Here is a 27625-nt window from a genome sequence, read left to right on the forward strand (position 1 = left end):
AGAGAGAAGTCAAATATCATGAAACATCAATACAAAATTCTAAAGGTGAAAAAGTTGGAAAATACGCTGTAATCCTGTCCATCCAAGTCATAAAAATGATTAATTATCAAACAAATCATCCTCCAGGAAACAGGCTACATTGTTCTAATCTTTCATTATATATGGAATTAATGAAGATTATGATGCATAACCACTTTTATAGATCCAGGGATACACCCTAAGTGTGAGTGATTAACAAACACTGGCACCTACTGGCTGAAAAGAACAGACTGGGGAGTGAGCAAGAAAACAAACCACAGATGTGTGTTATGAGCTTGTTTCCATCAGAAATTAAAAATAAAAGCCGAGTCTTGGTTTGTTAATAAGGTGTGGGGTAATACCTTATCAGAATTTGTGGAAGATTAAATCTTCTACCTTCAATCATTTAAATCAAAATACTTAATAATTTTATAACAACTGAAAATGATTAAATACTTGTATCTTGTATTGACATGGTATATAATCAAGCTGCGACTTTAGAGTGCTTCTAGCAATTACACTTTATAAAGCAACAGCAAAGTGATTGGGTTTATTTCTTGCAGCTGTGAGCACCTCCTTCAATTCCTTTGAGAATTGCATTCTGGGAGTGTCCATCAACAACACTCTCAAAAATGAAGTTCTTCATTTTGGTACGCATACTGGCTGTTTTTAGTATACTCTATATTGTAACTTTTCCTGTGTGAACACATTACATACTTAAAACCTGCATAGAATTACTGTGTAAGTATGGATTTTGTACACCGCAGCCTTTATCCAACTGGTGACTGAAGAAAAAACACTGGAATCCAAAATTTGCCATCAGGGAGACCATATAAAATTAATGAATCTCATTGGATTTTTATGATTGCTTATTTCTAAATTTGGAATTATGAAATAATAATTTCTTAATTTATTTTTCTACTTTTTGCCCTTATATTTTTAAGGTTTTACTGTAATTAAAGATACTACCTCAAGTGTTTGAGTCATATTTTGTGGTAACCTAATATGAAAGGAACAATAATGGTATAGAGAGTGTGTCACCTGTTGATTAGTAATTAGGAACACCTGTGTCAGGTTACATGTTATGAACACAGACTAACACTCTTTTTCACACTAGGCATTTTGAGTTGATACAGAGGGAAAAGTACAGGTGAAGCTAATAACACTGAGGCTTGGAAGCAGCACACAAGTGGTTCAAGTGTTGTACCCAAGATTGATTACTTGGTTATTTATCAGCTGAGGAGTTTTGGGAATTCATCTGTTGGCCACCTTAAATTGTGAATTGCCAATAGAACTGTTTAAAAAAACCAAGATATATTTTGTCAACGCTGAAGTTGGGGGACTTATGCATCGAAATTACATAATGTCACCCAACAACATGTGCAAATAAGAATGGTCAAAGACAAAGAAATAGGTTGTCCCAGTCTAACAGATGAAACAAAACTAACTGGAGAAGTCAATCAAATTCAGACTACACACACCCACAAAGTCCTGAGAATTCTATCAAGTCTATTAAGCATGAAAAATGGGTGAAAAAACACCTGTGTGATTTAACCATGGGTTTGTTGGGCCTTTAATGCTTTTTATTCATAATGTAATCATGCAACTGTTAAAGTAATAGTGGTTAACAATCAACTTTGGTCAAACTGGGCCATCTTGTGGTGAGAGATGATAATGTCTCACTATCAGACAAATCAACATGGTCATATGTAACTTATTAAAGCATTTCAATCTGTTTAAACACAATGAAATGATTAAAATGTTTTAATGCAGACCATGCTTATCCATTTTAACCTCCTCTTCAAACTGCAACAAAACAAACACACGTCTGGATGAAAGAAAACTTTATTTCAAGTCAAACCATTGAAATAAACACTTTTGAATAAAAACCCTACATTGAGAGAAGGCATTACAGTCCGCATAAACATTCTCCAGCTGCCTGCTACACTGACGCCACACAGCAGGTTTCAGTGACAGGCAGGATAAGACTGACCCATATTCCCTGCTGGGCCTATTGCCTTTCATAGCCAACTGAGGGCCTCGGTCTCATCTCGGTATGCTCACAGCCTGGATCATGTGAGAGAGGGTGGGGGAAAGATATGCTGAAATGTCACACCTACTGTAATCTCCTGTGGACAATGTGGTAGTGGAGTAAAGCAGTCATTCTCTGTTTTTCAAGTGTGGACGGCTCTCTGTTTGAACTACAATCGATTTTTTAACATTATAATAGATCTAACACATTCTCAATCAACACTAACAACAGACTATTCAATACATTGTGACTTGTGTTTTTGCTCAATGACAGTAGAGCAAATATACAGTATATCACAATCAGCTGCAAGCAATGTGGAGTCTCCACAGCACCCTTTGTTTAGTTTTTTTTCATTGCACTCCATATGTGGCTCCCTGATTTCAAGTTTTTTTCAAGTTTTAACCCTTTCAGATATTGTGATGATTAGGTTCCAAGGTGTCTGATGCAAAATTAAGACACCATCTGACTAAAAATAATAAAAATCATGATGGTTAAAAAGAAAGGAAGAATGTCCAAATTTGAGGAAAAATCAAAAATGAACACAGGAGACAACCACACAGAGCAAAGTAGTCGTTCCTTTACAATACTGTATGCTACTAAATATACTATTAGGTATAACATCATAAAATATTTGGCAGGCTCTTCATTTGCTAAACAATCTCTGGTTCAGATAATATACAAATACAAAATACATCATCGGTGGGTTTGTGCCTAAGGACGTGGCGATTATCTACAGCAAGTGCACTTGAGGATATTTCACAGTTCAAAACATTGCCTCGCTTCTGACAAACGAAAGCAAGAACACAGGCATGTGAACAATATAGGTGGTGACTGGCTCTTACAGTCCAGGCGGTTCAGGCCGACGATGGAGCAGAGTGAGTGTGTTGACCATGAAGTTCGTGAAACTGACTTTGTTTTTTTTTCTTTTCTGTCTGCTTATTCTGCTTTTTCTTTGCCACCATCTACTGGCTTCACTGGCTCCGCGTCCTCAAGCAGGGCCTGTTGTCGCTCCCTTTCCTTCACCAGCTGCACACCACAGTAGGTCACCAGTAACACTGAGAGGGTGGACAGAGGAAATCCTGGAGGAAGTGGAGCAGGAGAAAAAAAGGGAAAAAGTATGACTTTAAAGGAATGTAGGTTTCTTTGCACTGTGGTATGAGTGCAAGTTCAACTTGAGATTATCTTGTCAACAACTTCTAAGTTTGCCAATGCTCTGTTGTTAAGATTTATTATGTGAAAAAAAGTGAAGTGAGTCTTGAAGATGGAGCTTTTTGGGATCCAGTTTCTTTTGATGTCTGTCTGTGTTCTTCTCACTTTTACTGGAACTGACAGAGAAGCCTTAGTTGATATACTCCATACCATTGTTGTTCCCTACCTTTGAAAATCAGTCTTCTTCCCACCAGTTTGGCAAACTCCAAACTGTTGAGAGAGAGAACGTTGTAGAGGATGATAGCCCAGAAGTTGGCGGCATTGAACACACCACGGATCCTGCGTGACATGGCTTCACCCATAGCACCCTAAAAACAGAAGACACAGATACACATAAGGGATCTGGCACAAATTATACCTAGCATATTTACATATATTGATTGTAGGTTAAATGAGTTGAAAGAGAATGCTTTTTATCTTAATGTTTCTCACCTCTATGGTAGAAAATGGTGGAAAAGAGAAGAGCTTGGCCACCCACAGCTCAAAGTTCAGGCCGAAGCAGTTGAAAAAGGACCAGATGTAAACCAGCTCACATGGGCCCAGCCACAGAGTGGTGATTGCGAAGGTGCAGAGAGTCGCCAGGAGCTCCTTGAATATTTTATCATGATCCCCACCGATGTAGTCATAAACATACCTGCAAGATTTCAACTCAGATTGAACTCAATAAAGAATCAAAATCTTTATATACTGAGGCTTCTGTAATATAAACCGGTGAATTTAAATTCAAACACTCACTTGCACAGCCAGTCATTGATGCCTCTATCAAAGTGCCTGAACAAGAGAGAAGTGTCCCATGTAAATCTTTTTACACAAGTTCAAGGTTTAATGAGGTCAATGAAAAAAAATGACACTGTACAGTGATTTCTTAAGAGTGCAAATCACACTTACGTCTCAGAGAAGACGTAGAGCATGGTGATACACTTGGGCGGCTGAGGAGGGTCCAGGTGGTCCAGTGTAGCCACAGTGTTGATGACGCCAAACATCACAGCTGCTTTCACCCAGTCGTACACCAGGTTGGAATAAGCAAGACCACCTGCAAAGGTAGACATGGAAACAAAGCAAGTTTAATGTTTGATAAAATACATAATGCTTGAAATGTGCAACATAGAAAGTAGAAACTGATGTATGGAGCCATTATTGGATATTAGCTCTTTAGTAAATATTGGATGTCAGCCAGTCATAATGCCCAATACAGACCATAGCTACATGAAAAGTATGGAAAGCCTGTAGGAAAAATGTATTTTCTTTGCAATTTTATGTATTTATTTAAATGTAGGTTTTAAACTATCCCAAAGATTAACCAAGTGCCTAAAAGAAAAGCTGAACAAATGATATGAAATTTGAACAGTTGATACTGAAAGATGCTGAATAATGTTAGTTATTGATGTCAACTATCAGCATTTAAAAACAAAAATACAAGCATCAGTACCAGATGCGCATGACACATTATTAATATACAAATCTCACTCACCCAAACACCAGTCAGACAGCTTGGTGACAAGCTTCATGTCATTGGGGATTGTCAAGATGTACAGATAGTGGAAGAAGACGTCCACCACCAGAATAACTCCCAGGTGCAACAAGGCTTTGGTGGTGATGTTCCACATCTCCCTCTCCTTACGGGTCAGTTTGGTGTTGTTGGCCTGTGGAATCAAACCAGTTTTGTGAACAAACCTTTGTTGTTTCATAGAATTAGTTGTGTTTAATATGGTTTGATATGCCATCCGAACATATCATTCACGTTTGTTGGAATGATACTCTCCGTTAATTCAGATGTTTGACAATTGTTCTTATTAAGTAATAATAGTATGCCCCATGAATTTCAAATTGCATTATGTAAACACATCAGCATCTTATATACATGAATCAGCTTTCCTAAAATGGCATTATGTGTGGGTCTTACATACAGCCTTTACAGCCTTTTTCAATGTGCCATCATGAGTGACTGACAAAATCTGCCAAATCTCAGAGTGCTGTTCAGTTTTACTAATTTGTCCTCACAGTCAGTTTGACCTTTAAACCTCACCTCAGCATGATACTTGTCGAAAGTCATGATAGGTCCAAAGAAGAAGAAGGGGAGGTAGAAGTTGTATTTCAGCAGGTCAGAGAACGTGTAGTTGCCGTCCTCCTTCTCACAGTTCTCTAAGGCAAAGCTCATACAGCGCATGATGCTGAAGCCGCAGCCTCCGTAGAACAAGATGTCTTGCAGGTCAAAAGAGCCCGTCACCAAGGATTCCTACAGGAAGAGTTATCCTGAGCATCAAACATTGTCGCCTGCAGGCTACTTCCACGCATTAGTTTATGAAAAGTTAAACCTGAAAGGTTACAGTAAGTGAACCCTCACCTGCCAGGAGTTATAAGGCTCCAGCTTGATTGAGGCAAGCGTGGCCAGACCCGCTGCAAAACATGCCCACTTCTTCTTGACCATGGCAACGCTGTAGAGTATGATGCAGTGAGACAGAACCAGAGCAATGAAGGTCCAGCCCATCGTGACCAGGACTGCCAAACCACCGTACACACCAAAGATCAAGGATCTGTGCTGTGAGTAAAGAGGGGCCAACGTCAGTGTGAAGCAATGACAGTATCTTTGTACTATTTATAATTTAATACAACACACATTAAGAGTGGTGTTAGCACAATAACACGTGAATCTACAACAATGGATATACAGTGTATTAGGATGGAAATAAGATTAGATTGTGTGAAAAAAACAGATATAACGTCCAAGTATCAATGATTTAAATGAAACATGACAAGTTTATTAATGTTACCTTACATCCATCTATACCAATCTTCATTGTAAGCATGAAACAAGATAGAAACATGTTTAAAACATATTGAACTGTTTTAAATATGCCAAAAAATATTCATAGAATCACAACAATTACTTGTGCATTCAGACACGAACCCAACAGCATTCAACTCATGCTCATGCATCAAGTCAATAATGTCTTGGGTACAAATATAGTATTTCATTATATTTTTGGTTAAGAGAATTGAATACAATGAAATTTAATTGAATTATTTGTATAAACCTACTATTAGTAATCAGTACAATTAAGCTTTGCATTTAACATGTTTAAACCACATATCAATTTGATGTATGGCCTTGACTGGAGCAAAGCTTGTTTTCAAACACACACACACACTCACACACACATACATAAAAAAAAAATTCAATACATACAGACATATAGAAAAGAGACAAGCAATTATACCTGTATGCAGTCAGAATGCAGTACTATCTCATGGACATTCACACCTTCTCTACGACACACATGCACGCACCTTTGGAGCGAGCAGGGTGAATATCTTGGCAAAGATCACGTGACCGGTGAGAGCAAAAAGGATATGATTGCGGAATGTAGAGAACCACATCATCCATTCGAAGTCTGCAACATCCTGTGACAAAGGTAGATGCACTAGTAACACATGACAAGTTCTCTCTGTCAATGTCTTGCTTCATAAAATCCAATTATAGAATACAGAGAGGTACATATAGAAAATTATAAATGAGCAGCTCACCATTTTCCTGCCAAAGTAATGCCATCCTGGTTTCACACTTGCTTTGAAGGCCTTTCTGTTTACATTCTCTGAATAAAGAAGAAAAAATACAGGAAAATCACCAAACAATAAGTAAGAGATTGTGCACTGGAAATAATGTTTAATAAATAAAGTATTCAGATTTCAACTCATGGCAGTATATGGTAAACCTGTCCAGGCTTTAGGCAGCTTTACTTTTGAGCTTCTGTGTGAACACTGATCATTATTTAAATAATCTTCTTGATAAAAAGGTCAAACTTTGACCAGCTTTGGTACAATTGTTGGATTATTTGGTGAATTTAGGGTGTGAGAGCACATTCAGTCCATTTGATAACATCAGATATTACATAATATACTCATTGTGAAGCTTTCTATTTTTGAGGCTGACTGCTACACTCATGCATCATAATCTGTAGGAGATTACCGTAGTTCACTGCACAACCTGAATTAAATGCTACAACACAAAATAACAATAAAAATAAGAATAAGCATGATAATAATCAGAATCATATCAGTGATGTTGAGATATTAAGTATACAGCAACAAATGCAGTTGGCGTGCAGCCTCATAGTAGTTCCTACAGCGTCGCCTGCTTACACTAATGGCTGTGAAAAGGGATATCAAAATGTGAGGGTCAGTGAGGGAAAGCCTCTTACGTCTGGGAACACAGCCAGATTTCTATTACCAGGATTCAGTGTTACTGCAGCATGCACACCCGAGCATTACAAATACCTCCGGACTGAGCAGCCAAAAATGACCATTTCTAGAGACAGACGGTATTAAGAGAAAAACAAACCAAAGAAGTTAGACGAAAGGACTCTGCCTTTGCCAATCTGACAGCACTGACTGTGACAGACAGTGCCATCCACCAGATTACACTCAGCCCATTCAGATCAGTGTGTGAAGAGGCTAGTTTTAGCATTTTACAGTTTGTATATACAAATATTTGGCATTATTTCAGGATGAAAAGTGTGGAATAGGTCGGCTGAGTGTAACTGTTCTACGGCGTGGATCTTAGTCTGACATGTCTCCATCAGGAAAGTAATTAGCAAGTAATTAGACCATCTTTAAATTGTCCTTATATTAATAGGAACATGCAGAAATTCCTCAAGGGAAGGGGGATCCCTCTTAATCTGCTAAATTTACTTTCTATGCCATTTAAGGTTAGATAGAACAGTGTTACAGGTAGGGATCTTGTTTTTTTGGCAGCAGATTTCACTATTAAATGTACAGTAACTCACCGCTTGAAGCTTCAAATATCCAACTGCCTGCCCATATCAAGGCCACAGAGAGTACAGCTGTGTAGAGATAGAGCTCATATCTGGGGAGGGCAGCCTTGATCCCCATGGTCAATCTATGCACAGGAAGCCTAACGGGTTGAAAAGAGACCTGCCACACACACATTAGACCTTACTGGAGGCAAAAACTATGAGTATGAAAAAAAACAATACATGGCAGACCATTATGAAAATGTGAGCAAGATCGTTAAAGGGTTTGCTGAGGTTTATTGAACCACTGTTTGTAATGTTCATCACTGATTATGCAGAAGTTTTAGTTAAGCCTGCATGATGTAAGCATGCACTTTGACAGTTTGGCCTTAGGAACACTGTGTGGGCTTTGACATGGAAATGTGACTAAGAAGACAGGACTTTATATGGTAAAGTATACCACTGTATATTGTTCAATTTAATAATCAGTATCACTCGTGTAGTTTACTTGGCAACACTGATTTTACAATATAACCCAGTGAAAAACACCTCAACGACTATAGGCTAGACTATATGCATATAAAACACATGATAGTGTTTAAATGTTCAGTATATACTCTGTGCCAACACCGATCAGCACATGTTCATCATGTTAAATACAGACTGTGTGGTGTTTTAAAGAGGCGACATTTTGCTTATAAGCCTTTAGGATCAGGGCAGTGACTTAAATAGGACTGCAGAGCTCTGGCTCCTCGGAATCAGCATCGTCAGCTGCGCAACCCTACCTCTCCTTCCTATTATAGCTCTTGCAGTTGGTCTGCTGTACAGCCGGGCAGCTGCAGTGCTATGTGATCTGAGGGGCGCCAGGGACTCACTTCACAGAATAATTAGCTACTGACTGGAATGACCAAGAATGGTGCATCGGAGTGACAAAACAGATTTCGTCGCAAGATAGATACTTTCCAGTGGAGCATAACGCACTTGTACCTGGTTGAGTGTGTGCGTGCGTGTGCGTGCGTGCACCTGTGTGTGTGTGTGTGTGTGTATGTGTGAGTGAGTGTGTGTTTGAGTTGAAGTTAAAGGAGTTGGACTAATAAGTCCTTTGGTCTGCCATGCCAAGATGTAACCATGGCTGAGCAGGACCCCAGCAAAGCGTCCTGCATACAAATTTGACTGTTTCACTGCTCTATGCACACAGAGCCGAAAACACACAGGCCTTCTGCATTGATTTGATGTTTAATCTTATATTTAACCCTATGCACAAATAAAAGAGACTTGTTTTTACTAACCTTGTATCCGCCTCACACTGTCAAGATGAGGGCAATAGTATGTGCGGCCCGTCTCTTCAGAAATAGAAAGTAAATAAATGAAAAGGGGGTGGCGGTGGTTACAGCAGGTTTTCTAATTCATCCGTCTTGTAGGGGCTTGCCGCTGCCGCTGCCTGCGATCAGCCTCGGCAAGTCAGGATGTTGCGGACTCAACGAAAGGAGGAGGAGGAGGTGGAGGAAGAGGAGGAGGGGGATATATTTATCCTTCACCACTGCACCGCAGTGAGGGGTGGTCCACACTGTGCCCATCAGATCTTACTGGAGCGCAAAACCCCTCTCCGTGACAATGGTTAAAATGAAGAGGAAAGCAGGTGCATCAGTCATAACAGCATCTACACTGACTGCATCTGACAATATCAAAGACACACCATGTCTCTCTAGTCTAACATATCATAGACTAGACTTGAGGAGAATGTCACAGAATGTACCAAATGAAATATGACTACTTCTCAAATTATTTAAAATATTAAAAATAATATATGTTTCTGTTCTTGGCAGCGACAAAGGCAATTACTTAAAGTGTTTGTTTTTTTTATTTTTTATTTATATAGAAGCTTTGGCACATTATTCAAAGTGCCTTACATAAGTGAAGAAATGCATTTGAACGACATAAAAAAAAAAAAAAAAAAAAAAAACAAGCAATAAAAACCAAAATAAAATGAATAAAAACAGAATAATCAATGTTGAATAAAAGAATGTTTTTGTATACTCTGTAAGATAATACCAGAATAGGCGACCATGTTATGAGGTGAAAATATTTGAGGAATTGATTGAAGTGATTTTTCATAGTTGTCAGTCTTTTTTATCATAAAGTGACTGAGTTGTTTTGAAATCCTAAATTAAATCAGTTCTGTGATTTAAAAAAAACAAAACAGCTTAATTACAGCAAATATCAATTTGTCTCACTCCGTATCTTTCTCTCAGACACACCCACACAAAATAAACCAAGGCATCTGGCCAGAAACTATCCAACACTGCGATGTGATTGTAAATGCAGGAGGTGTATTTTTGTTTTATCATTATGAGTACAGGGTATCCTTGAAGCCTGCTTTCCTAATGTAGACACTAGGTGGCGATCTCGACCTTTCAAACCACTCACTAACAGGGAATTAAAAAAAACACACACACACACACACATACACATACACATACACACAGGGGTTTTTTGGATTAACATCAACTATTTGCTTGGATTCGTAAATTCTCGGGTACATACGAATACTTGGTCATACATAAACATGAAGTGCATTATATTTAAACATATGCTGTGTTTTTTAAAATGTTAATAATAAAGAGCTATAATTTGTTGCGTGCGCCCCACAGTAATTATAGAGAGGAAGCTTGAGAAAGCCGGAGTCCAGCCAGCTGCATGGGTTGAGCAATGTAGTGCTGAGAATCCATCACAGAAACAAACCGCCCCCTCCCACTCCGATGCCCCCGCTTCAGATGCAACTCTAAATACATGAAGCCTCCATGTTGCACAGGGAATGTAGGGCCAGCTGATGTGAACTGTTTGCCTGAAAGTGGACGCTAACTTTACCGTTGTACAACTTGCGTCTGATTCATGTTTTTCGGGACAAGAAGAACAACCCTCTGACCGACGGGGCTAACCTGGTGTTTGCACCGTTGTTCCAGACGCGGCCTCACGGAGCTTTACAGCTAACTCGCTAACCCAGGCTACCTGCTAACTTCAGCTAGTGAGCGACTCAGCGGCGGTTGTTTTTTATTTTTGTTTTTTTGCTTTTTTTTGTCGTTGTTACCCACAAAAAATACTTATCTGCAGCGATGGTATTTTTTTGCGGAGAGCCGTAAATGACAGCCGCTCATTGGCTTCCATTCACCACCGTGCTAGCTGGCTGGCTACCCCCGCTGCCACAGCGCCTCGCCTCGGACGGTTGCCGGGCTTTGTGGGCTAGCTGGTCATCTTAAACAGCTAGCTAACTGTAGCTAGCAAGCGAAGCAAGCCGACAAAACAAAAGAGGAATAACCACCCGTCTAAATGGACCACATGTCCATAATAACCCAAGTTTCCAACCCCAAGGAGGAGGAAATAATATCCTATAACCAGGAGAAAGGTAAGGGAAAGTCGAACTACTTTTCTCGACTGACGTTAGCTGTTAGCTCGCTGCTGTAGTAGTTGTGGACACTGGTTGCCTGCGTGTGATGGTCACATTAAAGGCTGAAAACAACCAGCGTTAGTTAAACTCTTTAGCAAGCAACAAGTTTATCAGAGGGGGCTTGTGCTGAATAAGTTATCGGTCTAGTTTAACGTTTGTATGCTGCTCAATACGAAGAGAGCTCCAGTGTCATGTCAATTTTATATTTGTGTAGCACTTTTCATACACAATGGCAGTTCAAGGTGCTTAACGTCAGCATAAACGCTATTGATCGACATGATAAAGTCGTTTTAAAGCAAAATTTAAACAATACAGAAATACAACAATTATAAATGAGCACCAAAATCAAACACACACACACTCACACAAATAAATAATAATAAAAACATAATATTAAAAACGATAAAGAGTTGGAAAACCACACACAGTCAGGTAGGAAATTGGCTACACATAAGCCTGAGAAAACAGAAAGGTTTAAAGGTTTCTTTTAAACGTGGTAAGCGTTAAGTGTCTTCAGGTTTATCCCATTAACACTGGCTGAATTAAAGGTAGCTAACACATTTGTTGTCAAACAGTAACACTTGTTGTCCACACTGAGCTAAACCCAGTAATACCAAGTCTTTGCCTCTCAGTGATTGTGTTTTAAACTTTTCTATGTGCGCTTTGGCTGAGTAATTGGACTATATGATTTGACAGGTAATTCCCCTGATGAATCATTACCACAAGAAGCTAGTAAAAAGTTCTTTGTGGTTTGGTCTGAGGGGAAGCAAAAACTTCACTGGGACGAAGCAAGTATGCGCAGAGAGAACTGTATCTGCTGCTAGTGTGTAAAATGTCAAGTGGATTATCACAGCATCTTCGTCCAGACGTGTGACTTTGTTGATGGAAAGCCACCAGGACTGTGATCAACTTGTTGGATGCACAGATTCACATTGCCATACGTTTGTCTTTTCCTGTTGATTACATCATATATATCAAATAAGACTGTGATGTATTTTGTATCTTGTGTATTAATCAGTTCAATTAATTACCAGTTAAGCTCGTGTTTTCTTATTTTCTTATTTTAGCATAAATAGACTCCTAATAATGATTCACATGGGTGGGATCTCGGGATCCAAAATGGTTGTCATTTTCACTTAAAGTACATCTGTCATTGCTCTTGAAGTCTCCAGCCACACTTGAGCATAATGCAGCGGAGGTCAAAACTCTCCTTCAAGACACTAGCTGCTAATGTCCATTCATGCCCCCTCTCCGGGCTACTGTGACAGTTTCTGGGTCGCTCATACCCATGGGATGTGTATTAGTATCACATCTCAAACCCCACTTGTAATGTGAGAACTTGAGTCTTTCGAGAACAACAATGCATTCTCCTCTGAGGGTAAAAGTAACCTCTATGGATTTTGTGTGACTTGAACATATGCAGGTGTCATGGGAGACTATCATTGCGGGTTTATGGGAGTTATAGGAGAATATAATTGCAGTGGTAGTAAAATATTCTGATTACACTGCTATTACCCACAGTTTATAAACATCTTGATATATATTATATGTATGAGACTGTGTTCTTGTAAAAATATAATTCGACATACAGCTGATTGTCTGAAAGGTATAGTAAGTGTTTTTTTAGGGCTTGTTTGCATTGTATGAATCATAATTTGGCACCGGGAGTTTTGTGGTTGTGCTGGGAAAAGTGATGGTGAACTCATTTAGGGTTGCTGGATATGAGTAGTACTGAAATAATTAGTTAAGTGGTTAGTCGATAGGAAAAATCCTCTGCTAATGGTTAAAATGAATGAATGGTCTAAGTAACTTTTCCATGTAAATATGCCAGGCACTGGCAGGCTATGGCTTCATGAAAGCAGATTTTTCCTTTTTTTCATTTGTAAATATCTTTTTCTTTCCTTTTTGGTTGTAAGTCAGAAAAAAATAAGCAAATGTAAAGCGTCATTTGGCCTCAGGTAACTTTTGATGTACACTTGTGATTACTGTGTAGACTAAATAAAAACATTGAAAGGTCAACACATGAATTGATAGTTTGATTTAGTGAGCAAGTAGAATTTTATGTAGGGAGAAAACATTTGGTTTGTCTTCTTGAGATGAGGATTTGTAGCGTAGTGCTAGTTAAGGATGCACTTTAGCTCTTTTAACTGTCAGTAAACTCTTTCTAAAGGTTTTATTCTGTAAAGACAATTTATCACGTCTTGGCTAGAGATAATGGGCCTACATTTAAAGTCTTGTTGATAGCAAACCTGACTCTGGTAGTGTTTAGTAATATCTCAAATTGTTTACAAACAGAGAAGTTTGAGTGGCACCACACACATAGTGGGGATTCATGACGTGACACCTAATGTTGGTCATGAGTAAGAGTGGTCTCGCAGGACACAGTTGAGTTTGAGGACAAAGTAGAGCAGTGATGTGTACTGTTTATTTCATTTTCTCTTAAGAATGAGTCAGAATCCCTCCCTTGGGGCTAAGCCAGATATTACCATCATTACAGGGATTGTATTGCCATCTCCATTCTTCAGTATGTTCTGGATATATTGAAAATGTCAAGGTTTGATTCTGAGGGGCATTGTCCTGGGCTGTGATATGAACAGCAATTTGAGAAGATCCAGATTTTTTTTAACAGGTGCAATATTTCTGTCCACTCTGTCACAATCTGAGTTTACAACAGGATTCTCAGCTTTATTCCCTGAATTCAGTATACAGTCAGCCAATGGTTTGACTGTCCTTGTTTATTACAGATCTTTTGACATGTAGCCTATCTAAGCAGCTGTCTTAGAGGAATTTAACAGGTAGTCTTCCATTGCTTGGAAAGGCTCCAAACTGTCTGGACAAAAATTGACCACCTTTGCTCTCAGTGTTCCTCCACTAGAAGTCTTACGACATGTGCCTGCCTTTTGCACTGTGTCGGCTGCCAAGCAGCAGCCTAAATATAGACTCGCTGCCCTGTTGGCCAGGGCACCACTGACCTCGAGGCCAAGTATAACTACTTGCAAAGATGACAATGATCATTTTCTTCATGCTGGCAGATATACTAGGCTTTAGTTTGGAAAAACAACTTTATTTTCAGAATAAGATAGTTGGGGCTGTGGTCTTAGTGGGTCTTTTTTTTTCTTGTAGGGATTTTGGAGACTGATGTTGAAGGGGAGGTAGGGGTCAACTATTTAAAGTTGTCACTCGACTCAGAGTGGTTCACTTGGACCTTAATGTATCTGTGAGGTGAACTGGTGCCTCTTACATGATCCCTTCACCCTCATGAAAAATACTCCTCCATGGTCGCATAATCCTGGATGTTTGTGATGATTGATTTAAAGGAGAGTAATAAGCACTGAGCAACGCAGTTGTTTATTGGCTTTCACTGCAATTTCAACCAGACAGTTTTTGTTATCTCTCAAACATATTAGTCTGTTGGAATATGAAGCCCCTCTGGCGCTTCTCTTAAAACAGTGATTTACAAAATTTATGGGACGTCATTGGGAAAGTAGTTATTTTCATTCAAACATACAAAGATGAGCAGGTTAATTGAGAGAATTAGTTAAATAAAATGTTCAAGTATAATTGTATGTATTGTTCTTCATTGCTATGAAAAAAAATTTTTCAACTGGAAATGTTAGGTCAGTGCTGTCATGTCACAGCAAGAAGTCCTTGGGTTTAAAGCCACAGGCCAGCAGGGGCCTCCCTGTGTGGAGTCTGCATGTTCTCCCCATGACTGCATAGGTTTCCTCGGGGTATTCTGGGTTTTCCTCCAACAGCCCAAAGACATGCAGGTTAAGTAAACAAGTGGTTCTAAGTTGCCCGTAGGTGTGAATGTTAGTGGAAAATGTTGTTTGTCTTTATGATCCAGCCCTGTGACAGATTGACGACCTCTAGTCCAGCGTGTGTTATGTTGGGCTCCAGCCCCCTGCATCCTGTGCAGTGTTAGTATGTATAGAAAATGAACGGATGGATGGATGTGTTACTATCAAATGCATGATTTAATATCAGATTTATGTTTACAGTTTTTTCGCCCCATTTTTCTCCATGTTTTGAATTAATAATCAATTTTTGGGATTGTCGCAATGTTAGATGTTGTCTGGGGTCAATAAGTGTATTAAAACACCTTTCAATGGTTGTGGGAATAATGACAGGCTCCAATCATGTCTTTTGATTTTTGTTAGTTGAGGCCACTGTTTTGTTAACATTGGACAGTGAATTGTATCTTCTAAAACTTTTGACGATTGATATACTTTACATTGGTTGTGGAGTTAAAAGTTTCACACATGATGGACTTTAAGAGCTTATTATCTCACTGCAGAGCTGAGGCCTGCTCTGATAGCTGCTGGTGTCGTAGCCAGACCTCATTCTCAAACATTCCTCATACTTGTGGACATGTTTTGTTTAGAGGTGATAAAAGAGGTTGCTTGTATTGCTTCCTCTTGAAACAACAGTTGCCCTGTATAGTCTGCAGATACTTGTATTCTGCTTGATATCAGTCTTTTTAAAAGCAAACTATTTACATTGTAGATGAAACACCGTCTTCTGAAGTCGTCTTTGTTTGGTCCTGTACTGTTGGGCCCATTTCTTTGCAAACCTTTTCATACTAAGCAACTGTGTGTTTGTGATGCAGGTGGGATGCTTAACTCCATGATTTGCACATTGAGTAGATTTTTTTTGTAGGTACTGTACTCTACTGAATGTGTGTATTTACTCAACATATTAACATTAACATGTGGAGAATAAGTCTGCTTTAAGATTTTGTAGTCTTGCTTAGATAAATGCTCATTGCACCACCTGGCCCAAGTAGAAAGTGTTAAGATTGTACTACACTGCTGACAGCAGGCGCTGTGGAAGTGATTAAGCTTCTCACTGTGCAGGGCTAGCCTTTATCTAAAGCTATATGATGTGTCAACAACCATGAGTCTAGGACACAACATTCAGTCCTTGGCAACAGAGAGAGGTGGCTAACACTTTTCCTGGTCAGACCCCTGCTAAAAGTTGTTGTCACACCTACTGATTAATGATTTACAGTGTGTTGGTGTGTGTGTTGTCAGTGTAGAGCTGAATATAGCTGAAAGGCACAAGACCAAGAAGAATCATAGCAGGGGATATTTTGCTGTGTCACATAAAGGCTTAATGTTGTTTGTTGAGCTTTGAAACATATTGTGGGAAAGATGTTGATAATGCAACTGAACTCTGACTTGTAACTTAATGTTTTTTACCCTCTGATCAGTGAACTGGTACCCTCGGTTCATCCAACCCAGGTGTTTTAGGCCCAGTTCTGCTTGGTGCATGACTCAGTAGTCCTGGGTGTTTTCTTTGGGTCTTTTGTGCAGGAATCAGTACTACGGCCGGTTGTAGTGATGAGTCACAGGAAACTGACAAATGCCTCACTGTCCTATTTTTACTGTAGTACAGAGCTAAAATGACAAGATGAAGTCCGGTTTCATGAAAAGAATTTGTGTGGTGCTGCTGATTGGGTTATTTTTAGATTGAAACCAAGCTTACTGTGGCAGATATCTCAGTGTCACTCTCTAACTAAAGCAAGGGCATCATAGAGAGAAATCTGGTTAGTTTTGCTTTGAGGTTATTTCAGAGTTCCTAGAAGAAAGCATTTTTATAATTTTATGCTCTGGTGATATCTCCAAACAAATCTCTAAATCAGTTTATTGCTTTGGTATTTGGTGGTTGATGCAGTGTTTTCTGATGGATTATGTCAGATGGGGGCCTTTGTGCTTATTGGTATAAAAGCAACATTGGCGGTGTCAGGATTTTTTTCTGTATTGTTGCTGTTTCTTTCTTCTTTGTTAGCACTTGCAGTATACAATATTGTTTTGGACACTAAGAAAATGGGATACAGTTTTCCTGAAAGATTTCTTTAGGATTTAGTGATGGGTGTGGGCTGTTTCTTCTGAGACTTATCTGATGTCACTCTGTTCACTAAAAGTTGCAGATGATTGTATGTGTGATGATTCTTTCCAGAAAGGTGTGGATATTGTCAGAGTCAGAGACATTTAAAAAACAAAACCTTCGACTAAACAAATAATACACTAGTACTGAACAATTATTCAAAATATTATCAAAATTGCAATATGGCCAAGTGCAGTATCCAGATCGCAGGAGCTGCAATTTTTTGATTAAAAGTAAAATGTGTCACAACATAGCATTTCTAAATGAAGCGTTGTGGTGCTACAGAGATGCCCCGGCCCACAAATCATGTTCTCCAGACGTAAGTGAACATGCTTGTCTGGTACAGACCCCAGTAGAATCACATCATCATCATTTTCATAAATATATATATTATTTGTTGTTGTTGTTTGTTTTTTGTGAAAATGAAATGCTAAAATTACCATTCCCACTAAAATCATGACTCGTATTGCAATTGCAATATCTGTCAAAATAATTGCAATATGATTTTTTTTTTTGCATCGTTCTGTCCTATAATACACTCAAAAAAACAAATAAATAAAAGATCAATTCTGTAAAAACTGCAGAGTAATTCAACCAACAATCAATGCAAGTTAGCCTGTTCGATACTGTAATAACGGTGTCACTAATAGCCAGATGAGTCATACAACTCTGTCACTAGTGAATGTGTGCAATTCCCTGCATTTAGTTTTATGTTACTTTAGTCACTAAATGCTTTAATGTTATTTCCTCGTTGATGGATGCATATTGTACTGAATGTGTCTTGGGTTGAAGGAGCTTGTGTCAGTGATAAGATATTTTCTAAATACCCAGCACAGTGTGCTTTCACTCAAGAAGTAATTAATTTGACTGGAAGCCAGCGATGGAGGGAAATGACTGAGATTGGGGAGTGCAGAAAGTGTTTTATGTAGCATGCCATCGCTCTGTCAGTGTCTGATACCTTTCCTGCACTTAGGAGTATTTATAGCTGTAGAATATAGTATTTAAGTAATCTTCTTAAAACAAATAATGTGTTGACTCCACATTAAGCTGTTGCATGACATGATATGATGCTCAGGCTGCCTTTTTGGCCTCTAGATACCGTGATATGCAGGAATGTTTAGTAGGAAAAATACTTGACACAGCTGGAATGAATTAAAAATAATTCTTGTATATGTAAGTTGTCAAAGTTGTGTTGTTTACTGATAAATGTTGTGGTAGCTTGCCTTTATGAGAAGTCAGTTGCCGTATTCATCATTTGCTGTATTTCATCAGGCATAGCATTTCCAATGAAGAAATGTCTGATGGGTATTTGTTTAAGGTCAGGAGTACAAAGTGGCACGATACCAAGATGCCAAAAGACATGACATAATGCTATTTGCTCTTTGCTGGTCTTCAGTTGCAAAAGCATTCTGGTTGTGTGAGCCGAGGGGTTGAGCAGGGGGGACTAATGGGTGGAGAGGAATGCAGCCTTGTATAGGCTCTGCAGGGTCGGAGAGCCTCCCACCTCCTCCTCCCTCCCCTCGTCTCTTGTGCGTGTCCAGGGCTGCTTCAGTCACTCACCTGCCAGCTGAAACATGGGAGGGAAACATAAGCAAGCTTTCGAAATGGAGACTTGTAGGCCAATCAGGGACAGGCGCGATGGCAGGGCTAAAAGGAAGAGGGCGGGGTGTGCAGCTTCCAACTTGTCACTATTAATAAAAGCTCAGTGTCTCATTTAGGCCCTGCTCCGTAGTCCTGGAATGAGAGGCGATGAGCAATCAGAGCAGAGTGTGCTCTGAACTGTCACTATGTGTGACCGATGAAGTCACCCGGCAAGCCAAGTTATTTTCTGATCAGTGGTTCTGCCAGGCCTGGTCAACAAGACCTGCACTTAATGCCATTTAATCACAATGTCAAGGTCTTCAGGTGATTCAGTGCAGCTCACAGCATTGTGGTCACTGAGGAGAATTGTAATGAACACATAACAGTTTTGTCCTAGAAGCAGCGTCCACAGCTTAGCATGCAAATGACAATAAATGCTTTCTAGCTTCAGCCTGCTCCATTTTTTATGACAGAACAGTTTCGATTTGCATGTTCGCTTGTTCACTCTCCGCTCTCCCAACCCCCTCCTGTTGTTTTGACAGCATCCCAGTCCAACAGCAGCCTAAAGAAGCAGAGGAGCCGCAGCATCTTCAGCTCATTCTTCTGCTGCTTCCGCAACTACAATGTGGAGCCGCCAGCCACCAATACCAACACCAGCTCCCTGCCTCCACCTGTTGAGGAGAACGGATCGCCTCCCAAGGTGAGCTGCTGCTCCACTGAACACATGATAATTGTATTATAAAACTCCGGGAATATTACAGTCTGCATATGTTTGGAAGTGTTTTTATTTGTTGTAAAGTGTCTCTTTGTGTGAATATTGTTTTTCTTTTCTTTTTCTTTTCTTTATCTTCGTGGATCCTTTGTTTTTTTTTGCCCTTTTTATTCTCCTTCCTACCCCTCACCCTGTTTTTGTATGTGCGTGTCTATCTCTTTTGTGTTGTAGTGTGACCAGGTCGAGGTCATCCCTGTCCCTAGTGTATGTATCGCCTTTTTTCTTTTCCTTTGCATGCAGGCTGAGTGGGCTGGTGCTGGCACATCCTGTCTGTGTGGGCTCCAGTGCTCCTCAGAGAGCTTTAGCTCTGCTACCATACTGCGGTTCATTTTCAGCCGATCGTAGCACTGGCTGTGTGGAAGGTGCATATGCACCTATGGGTTGAAATGGTGCCTCAATGCCTGATCTGCATGAGTGACACTTGGTGGTTTGTATGCCTTCAGAAATACTGTGACACTAACTGTCTAACAAGTTAAAAGCAAAACTGTTTTCAATTAATCGCTTCAGGTGCTTCCATGCAAGAAGTAATCCACTTCTTATGCTGCTTATCCGTTGTAATTGAATAAAAATGAGAGTTAAGCTCCACAGAAGCTCCTAGTCTTTAGATTTGCTCCCATAAAGAAGGGGTGAAACTAATTTATCCTATCACTCAAGGAGTTAGATGTGATCTTGTTATCTGATGGTCTAAACAACATACCAGTCAAATCACACATAAGTGACCCTATAAAGCTCAACTCCTCCCATCCATTAAATGTGAATGAATTTTTAATACAGCACCGTTCCTGCGCTGATTCATAGTTCCCACAAGAGCTCATCATATCATGTTCACACATAATGCATATTGGCGTTTTTAAAGTGGTTCTGTTTAAATTTGAGTGATTTCAATGACACTGGGACTGCTCTACCGCAGCAACTGCTAACCTTTGCATGGCCTTTGTCTGCCAGAATGTATAAAAAGTTGTATTCAATCTCCACAGATCTGACAAAAATCTAAGGGGATTTAAGGCATCATTACTTTCTGAGTAGGTGGCTGCAGCAGAGGAATGTCCAGTGTTGAAAAATCCCAGGTCTTGTCATTTTGAAGCTATGGGCCCATGAAACGCGCCATTTCAGACATCTCAGCTGCATTGTGACTCATGAAAATACTCCTTCTTGACATGGTGTTTGCTTTTTTGCTCAGCCTCACACCCTAATTTATGCAAAGTATATGTTTTGTGTCAGTCTCTCTCTCTCTTGCTGTCTCTGCCTGTCCTTCTCACTGTGTCTTTTGTTAAAACCCCCGCCCTCTCTCCATATATCTGACATTATCTGCTTTGTCTACCCCGCAGCCACCAGCCAAATACCTCCTACCAGAGATGAAAATATCTGACTATGGCAAAAAGTGTGTTGTGATTGACTTGGATGAAACGCTCGTCCATAGCTCATTCAAGGTAAGCAGAGGCTAAAGCTCAAATTGAGGATTACTAATGATGTGTGGCACAGTTGTGAACTGGATAAGACCCTCCATGTTAGAAAGATGCAGTCTATAGTTGGTGTGACTATGGAAATTTTTGCTCAGAAAATACAATTTGTGATTTGGAAAAAATCATAACTTTAACTACCCCGAGAACATTTAAGTGCTTTTTATATGAGCACTGTATGCCTTGCCCTGAGAGTAATACATACTGTATATCTATCTTTATAATTGACTACATATCTAAAGCTCAGCCAATAACTCGCAGGAGTTAAAAGCTGTGTTAAATCCATTAGATCGGCGTGTAAACAAAGCCAGGAGAGGAGCAGGTGGTGGAGAATGTGCTGTAGTAAGAACAAGGTTGATAAAACAGCATTGATTGTTCCTAAGAGTAAGAGCAGGATGGTAATATGAAAGTCTGAAGGCAGACTGCATTTAATACAGTACGTTCTTTAACCTTAACAAGCATCATAACCTGTCAAAACTTTATAAAGAATAGTAGTAGTAACCTACGTGGCTTTTGTGTTGCACATAATATCTTCTTCCTGTTTACTCTTCTCCTTTTTCTTTTACCTTAACTCATCCTCCCGCTGTTCACTTCCTGTCTGAGGGCGACCACTTCATTGTCTGTTGAGTTAGATTACCAGAGACTTTTCAGAAGAATGAGGAGGAATTTGTTTTGGCAAAAAGGGGACTGATTATTTTCTTCACTCTGCCAGAAATTTTACAATCTGAGTTTTAGTGTTCCTAGCAGGACCTCTGCTGGTCAGCTATAGTACTGCTCCAACAGTTTGAATGACAAGGATGTGCTTCTGTGATGTGTTTCTTCTTACAGCCCATCAGCAATGCTGATTTCATAGTTCCAGTGGAGATCGATGGTACCGTTCATCAGGTATTGTACACACACACACACACACACACACTCACAAAACCTTTTCATTTAAGTTCACGTTTTTATCAGAATGCCACTTTGTTCCTATGAGAAGATCCTGAAGAGAATGGCTGTGATCCAGTTCAAGTAATCCAGGATAGGCTGTGTGTATCCTGGTTGGCCTATTCAAGATTACTTGCACTGGATGGCAGCCACTGGACTGGTGAGGGGACAAAAGAGAGGATGACATCTAAATTGTGAGTGAGAATGATGATATTCAGAGTTGGTGGTCTTTTTAAAGAAATTAAATAACAGGCAACTTTCAGGGGCAATCCTCAAAAGACAATTGTTGTACAGAACATCACCCTGTCTTGATATATCAATAAGTCACTTGATGAAGGTTGTAGTAAATTTCACTCCCCTCATTATTAATCTGTTTGTGTGTTGCTCATGTTGCATCATATATCCTGTATCTCTCTAACCTGTGGTGTGTCCTGCAGGTGTATGTGCTGAAACGACCCCACGTGGATGAGTTTCTTCAAAAGATGGGAGAGCTATTTGAATGTGTGCTGTTTACAGCCAGTCTTGCCAAGGTGTGTTAAGACTCATACAGGTTTCCAGTTCTGACATGTGTTTTGCTTACAAGCCAGTGACAGCTAAGTTCTGGTCTGTAATTTTTATCTGCTCCTGCTGTCTAAACTTTTTACACTTCCTCTGCTTCACTGTCCATCTGTCTCTCACATCTTTGCCAATAAAATGGGGGTAAGTTTAAAGAATGAGACAGAAATAACCACGTTAAGGGCCTGATGTCTGTGTAGTGTCAAACATTGTTCATGCTGAGTTAAAAGCTAGACGTCAGCGGTGCTTGTTGTGTAAGTAGTATTTCCTGAGGCGTCTTCCCTGTCAGGTAAACACAACCGTTAAGGATAACCTGCTCTGCTTCCTTTAGGAAGTCTAGCGTTTAGCCTCTGCAGGTTGTTTTATTAGTGCTGTAGTTTAGGTGTATGATTGCGAAATCCAGCACTACCTATTGATTGTGTCGTTTGCAGTTGTATGGCAGTGAAATTCAGGATAAATATAACATTTGTCTTTACAGCACAGTAACAGTTCTCTGTTTTTGTTTGGCTTGGACAGTATGCAGACCCTGTGGCAGACCTGCTGGACCAGTGGGGTGTGTTTCGAGCACGACTCTTCAGAGAATCCTGCGTTTTTCACAGAGGGAACTATGTTAAAGACCTCAGCCGGCTGGGACGAGAGCTCAGCAACGTCATCATTGTTGACAATTCACCTGCCTCTTACATTTTCCACCCAGAAAACGCTGTGAGTTCCTTTGGCAAAAACAGAGGCTTTAGCACCATGTCGGTATTAATAAAAGTTCATGTAACATTTTGTTGACACTACTTCTGTTACACTCTGGATGTGTCTTGCCACCAAGGAGTCACAGGCTTCTACAGTTTGCTGCTAAACTAAAATCCATGATCTTATAATATGTGTATTATACTTTTCCTATCATTACTTTATAATGCAACTTCATCAGAACTGAAAGTGAAGGGTATCTGTGTGGCCTGTGGTATTGCTGCAATGACAGTCTGGCAGATTAAAATGCTAAAAGAAGGAAATCATTGATATCACTGGCTGAATAATAACATGTCAGTTACATTAAAAAAGCTGTTCCCATGTTTGCTTGAGCACTGTGGTAATTTCGGTGGTAGAATCTTACTCGCTAGTAAACAAACGCTAACTTCAGGTGGTTTTCTGGTCTCCTCAGGTCCCAGTCCAGTCCTGGTTTGACGATATGAATGACACAGAGCTCCTGGACCTGCTGCCTTTCTTTGAGGGACTCAGCAAAGAAGAAGAGGTTTACGGAGTCCTTCAGAATCTAAGAAGCAGGTAGCAGGACACACCACAGCACCGCCTGTGCTCTCCATCCTCCTCTCTGTCGATCTCTGCCCCTCTCCACACCACGTCTCTCAGACTCAGGCAGATCCTCCCACACGCGCCCCTCTTGTCTCTGCCCCAAGGGGACGCCTCGGAGTCTCACTGTGGAAACCTTCTGTTCCCCCGTCTCCGCTCTCATCTCCTGGTGACTGGCTGCCTTCTGAGTGCCATCAGAAAAAAAAAAAACAAACACTTAATATCCCAGGAGCACTGTGTTTCACAAAAACCACACCAGAAAGTGTACAGAGCATCCTAAGTTGATAGTATTGGGGACAAAATGCTAAGAGGAATGAACTCTGGTCTTTATTTTCAAACCAACAAAGTTTTACTATTTGGTGAAGTGCTTATTTTAAAACCAAAAAAAAAAAAAAAACAACTTTTCGTCTGAAACTTCTTTTGTGGTACCACACAAAAGTCTGAAAAGATTTTGTCCTTGTATTGTTGCTATGCAGGCAGTTTCTGGTAGTAGAAAGGACTGTGATTCTCTTTTCTTACTGAATGAAGTGCCTTGTGTGAATGTTGTTTATATGGGGAGATATTTTGTACATGGCATATTTCCAGAGTACTTCAGTCTTTTCACACACAATATGCTTTAAAGTGGACACAGAAGTATCTACATAAAAGTTTTACTTTTGTTTATTTTTTTGATCATCAAACGCTGGGTAAATGTCTCCATATTATTCTTTTTTTCCCAGTATGCTTGTGCCATTATATAGATGTGACTTTGTTTCTTTCTGCTTTCATTATGCATAGAACTAGTTAATTTGTTTTAGGCAAAGGAGTACGTTTGCAATTGTGAACCTTAAACCCCACCTACAAGTCATTCTTTACATTTGATGGTTTTGATCTGAAAGCTCAGATAAAATGTGCCATTTATTTTTCTGTCTCTCCCACTTTACTCCCCCTTTTCTCATTTTATTATTTGCCAAATAAGGACGATATTTTTTAACAGGCTTCATATCTTTAACAGGGGTTCAGCTACAACTGTTAAACCATTAGTAGTGAGTATAGCATTATAGGTTTTATTAATTTGACAAATAGGTGTCAAATTCATGTGTATGTTTTTAATGTTTTGAGGTTCTTTGTCATGTCATGCTTATCATACGGCTAGCTTTAAGCCTACATTTAAAGTTTTTTTTGTTTTGTTCTTGTTTTTTGGCACACATAAGTGGTGCAGCTTCACCCACAGGGGATGATCTTTCTCCAGAATTGTGCACAGTTGCAAAGGTATCCCTTTTGTTGTTTCAAATGGTCTGGGATCTTACAGTGAGTGGGTCGAGTGCCATGCTTCTTTTTTTTTTTTTTTCTTCATGAGGTTAGTGTCTTTAGGGAATATAGAATAGTGTCGGATCGAGTCTGGACAGAGTTAAAATCACACCATGCTCCTCCTGATTTACATCCAGTGATGGTCTGGCCTCGTCCAGCCCTGGTATGAAACCAGTGGAGACGACGTGTGTGGTGTTTACCTTCCCAGACTCTTTTTAACTGCTCTTCACCTCAGTGCCTATGTTTGAGAGGAGCCACGCAAACCGAATGCTGCAACATTTGCTACCATGGCAATAACCTTTTTGGGGGGAGATCTCCATCCTAAGTGTTTGGTTTGGGTGTCTAGAGCACTTCACAAGGATAGCCAGTATACCAGTAGTTTGGTCGACAGTAGGGCTGGCCCAGTTATCACAGCGATTGTCAGTGTTCGCGTATGAACCTTCAAACTCACATTTTTCAAATTGTTTGATACAAAAACTGGATAATTTAGTCCTTTAGTCATTTTTTAGAATAAAATATAAATTATTAGAATGTCAAATTTTTTTTTTTTTTTTTTTTTTCAAAATAAAATACTGAAACAACTTGAATGTTGCTCGGTCAATTTTCGCAACAGCAGCCAAACGACCTTGTATAGTTACCTTGTAGTTTTCAGCTTGTGTTGTGGAAGAAAGTTAAAAAAAAGGACGCCTTCCAAACCTACAGATGGGTGCTGAGTCCCGGCCCATCCAAATGTTAGGGGCCAGCTCTAAATGAAACACTACTGGGACACTGCAAAACACTGAAGAACCTCATCATGGCATTGATGCCTTACTGCCTGCACAGGCACAAAGCAATGTTTCTTCATTAATTCCAAGGTTACAACTACAGGTTTCAGCATTGTCTCATTAGTATTTTCTTTACAGAGTGTAGAACCGGTTCGGCCGTATATGTAGACCGTATATGGTCAGGTGCGTTAACATTGTGAAACAATAAAATAAAGCAATGAAGCACGAAAAATCTGCGGTGCCATCTCGGGATTGTACACTCAACAAACCTCATTTGCTTTGTTGCTTGGTTTATGGGTCATGATGTTATATTAAAAAGACCTTCACTACTTCATAATTTCCACCTTTTTTTTTCTAGTTGAAAGGCTACTGCTGCTGCTTCAGGCGTATTAGAATATTTTCTTTCTTTTGCATAAGCATTTTGAAAACATTTGTGTTGGTAGTGAGCGTTCTGCTCATGATGATGGTTTCAGTGCAATGTCCTTTTTATAAGAAGTGTTTGACCGACTCTTCTCGACCTCTCAATGATTACCTTTCTCTGAAGATGTTTGTATCATTGTGATATTTTTCTACCTACCTTTTGTCAGTATTTGGTTTAAAAAGTTGCATATTACCCATTGTATCCAGCTTTTTTTTTTCTCCCTCTTCCTTTTAGATCTGTAATGTCCCCCTCTTGCCTTTGGTAAGAATTCTCAGTCAGGTCTCGTCTTTCCTATCAGGGGACATGTATGTGTGTGTGTGTGTGTGTGTGCGTGTGTGTGTGTGTGTGTGTGTGTGCGCGTGCACAGGCATCTTGTTTGTGCTTCCTTACAGGTTTTCTTTGTGTATCACCTCACTCATAATCACACATTCATCATTTTGTATTGATTTTAACACCAAAGTTCTAAAACACTTGAGTTTAAGTCACTGTGCTTTTTCTTTGGTTAGTTTTATTATTTTGGGGGGGGGGTCAGGTTCTTCACTTTTTTTTTTTTTTTTTTAAACACTTGTCAGGTCTTGTTGGCTTACTTTGAGCGTTGGCAGTGTGTTGTCATCCTGAGCATCAGTTTTTTCTTTCTTTCCATAATAAAAGGCTTCATTGAAACTATTTTGTCATGTCTATTTTTTTTTTTTTTTTTATCAACGTCTATTGTGATACATGAATTAAGGCCAAAGATCATCACTTTAAACTGGTGTGATTGAGGTTTCCACTATCTCTGTACCTGATAGGATCTATTAACTCCAAAAATCATGAGAGAATGTTATGTGTCCTTTTAATACATGTTATAGTGAACTTCATCATTTGTTTTTGCCACACTTCCTTCATGTCACAATAAAGCACATTTTTATGGAAAAATGTTGCTGTCTTCTGTCAGCAGAGCAGTGCAACAAACTCTGAGTTCATGTCATCTTAGAGCGAGCATGATCCGCCTCTCTGTATGTCAAGATTGGCCTTTAATACAACAAACTTAAAGATCCCCTCAAGACATGTTTTAAGACGTAGAAACACTCAGTTTTAAATAATTATTTGTCTGACATTTTTCTTTCCACTTTGCTAAAAATTCTTAAAATTACATTCTTTTATTTCTAAACTAGTTGTGAGGTCACAAATGATCATATGCACGCGGCTTAAACTCAAATTGAAGGTCAGCACAGA

General features: G+C 39.6%; 2 protein-coding genes and 1 long non-coding RNA gene across 9 annotated transcripts; 2 read left to right on the top strand and 1 right to left on the bottom strand.

The window, feature by feature from the left end:
• The first annotated feature begins 571 nt into the window (after nucleotides 1-571).
• Nucleotides 572-3791, top strand: LOC121908676. Of its 3 annotated transcripts, none has more exons than XR_006099285.1 (3): nucleotides 572-668; nucleotides 3044-3183; nucleotides 3703-3791. It is a non-coding gene; the product is annotated as an uncharacterized LOC121908676 (long non-coding RNA). The 3 variants fall into 3 exon arrangements; XR_006099287.1 differs by having other exon boundaries at nucleotides 3047-3183; XR_006099286.1 differs by having other exon boundaries at nucleotides 3044-3165; nucleotides 3703-3776.
• On the bottom strand, nucleotides 1863-11501 carry LOC121908674 (protein-cysteine N-palmitoyltransferase HHAT-like protein). Of its 4 annotated transcripts, XM_042428890.1 has the most exons (14): nucleotides 11434-11501; nucleotides 9300-9612; nucleotides 8044-8191; nucleotides 6785-6852; nucleotides 6548-6661; nucleotides 6031-6051; nucleotides 5604-5798; nucleotides 5286-5495; nucleotides 4731-4902; nucleotides 4148-4292; nucleotides 3995-4030; nucleotides 3692-3893; nucleotides 3426-3567; nucleotides 1863-3129 (listed from the first exon to the last, which is right to left on the bottom strand). In XM_042428890.1, exons 3-14 carry the CDS (start codon nucleotides 8147-8149, stop codon nucleotides 2987-2989), a joined length of 1554 nt encoding a protein of 517 aa, XP_042284824.1. In that variant the 5' UTR covers nucleotides 8150-8191; nucleotides 9300-9612; nucleotides 11434-11501; the 3' UTR covers nucleotides 1863-2986. The 4 variants fall into 4 exon arrangements, with proteins under 4 accessions (XP_042284824.1, XP_042284823.1, XP_042284821.1 ...); XM_042428889.1 differs by lacking the exon at nucleotides 11434-11501 and having other exon boundaries at nucleotides 9300-9885; XM_042428887.1 differs by lacking the exons at nucleotides 9300-9612; nucleotides 11434-11501 and having other exon boundaries at nucleotides 8044-9285.
• Nucleotides 10057-27073, top strand: LOC121908675 (CTD small phosphatase-like protein). 2 transcript variants are annotated; one of them, XM_042428891.1, is made up of 8 exons: nucleotides 10057-11413; nucleotides 19468-19625; nucleotides 19869-19901; nucleotides 21026-21127; nucleotides 21986-22042; nucleotides 22522-22614; nucleotides 23156-23341; nucleotides 23790-27073. In XM_042428891.1, exons 1-8 carry the CDS (start codon nucleotides 11338-11340, stop codon nucleotides 23913-23915), a joined length of 831 nt encoding a protein of 276 aa, XP_042284825.1. In that variant the 5' UTR covers nucleotides 10057-11337; the 3' UTR covers nucleotides 23916-27073. The 2 variants fall into 2 exon arrangements, with proteins under 2 accessions (XP_042284825.1, XP_042284826.1); XM_042428892.1 differs by lacking the exon at nucleotides 19869-19901 and having other exon boundaries at nucleotides 10059-11413.
• Nucleotides 27074-27625: the final 552 nt, after the last annotated feature.

This window comes from Thunnus maccoyii, chromosome 12, assembly GCF_910596095.1.
Source record: "Thunnus maccoyii chromosome 12, fThuMac1.1, whole genome shotgun sequence".
NCBI classification, from domain to species: domain Eukaryota; kingdom Metazoa; phylum Chordata; class Actinopteri; order Scombriformes; family Scombridae; genus Thunnus; species Thunnus maccoyii.

Bases quoted from the DNA above. Each gene is read 5' to 3' on its own strand.
- LOC121908674 (XM_042428887.1), bottom strand. From the start codon at position 8,206: ATGTGTGTGTGGCAGGTCTCTTTTCAACCCGTTAGGCTTCCTGTGCAT. The intron at 4,903-5,285 runs GTGAGGTTTAAA...TTGATTCCACAG, and splicing joins TCGACAAGTATCATGCTGAG to GCCAACAACACCAAACTGAC. The intron at 3,130-3,425 runs GTAGGGAACAAC...CACTTCCTCCAG, and splicing joins AAGAAGACTGATTTTCAAAG to GATTTCCTCTGTCCACCCTC.
- LOC121908675 (XM_042428891.1), top strand. From the start codon at position 11,338: ATGGACCACATGTCCATAATAACCCAAGTTTCCAACCCCAAGGAGGAG. The intron at 21,128-21,985 runs GTAAGCAGAGGC...TTCTTCTTACAG, and splicing joins TCGTCCATAGCTCATTCAAG to CCCATCAGCAATGCTGATTT. The intron at 22,043-22,521 runs GTATTGTACACA...TGTGTCCTGCAG, and splicing joins TCGATGGTACCGTTCATCAG to GTGTATGTGCTGAAACGACC.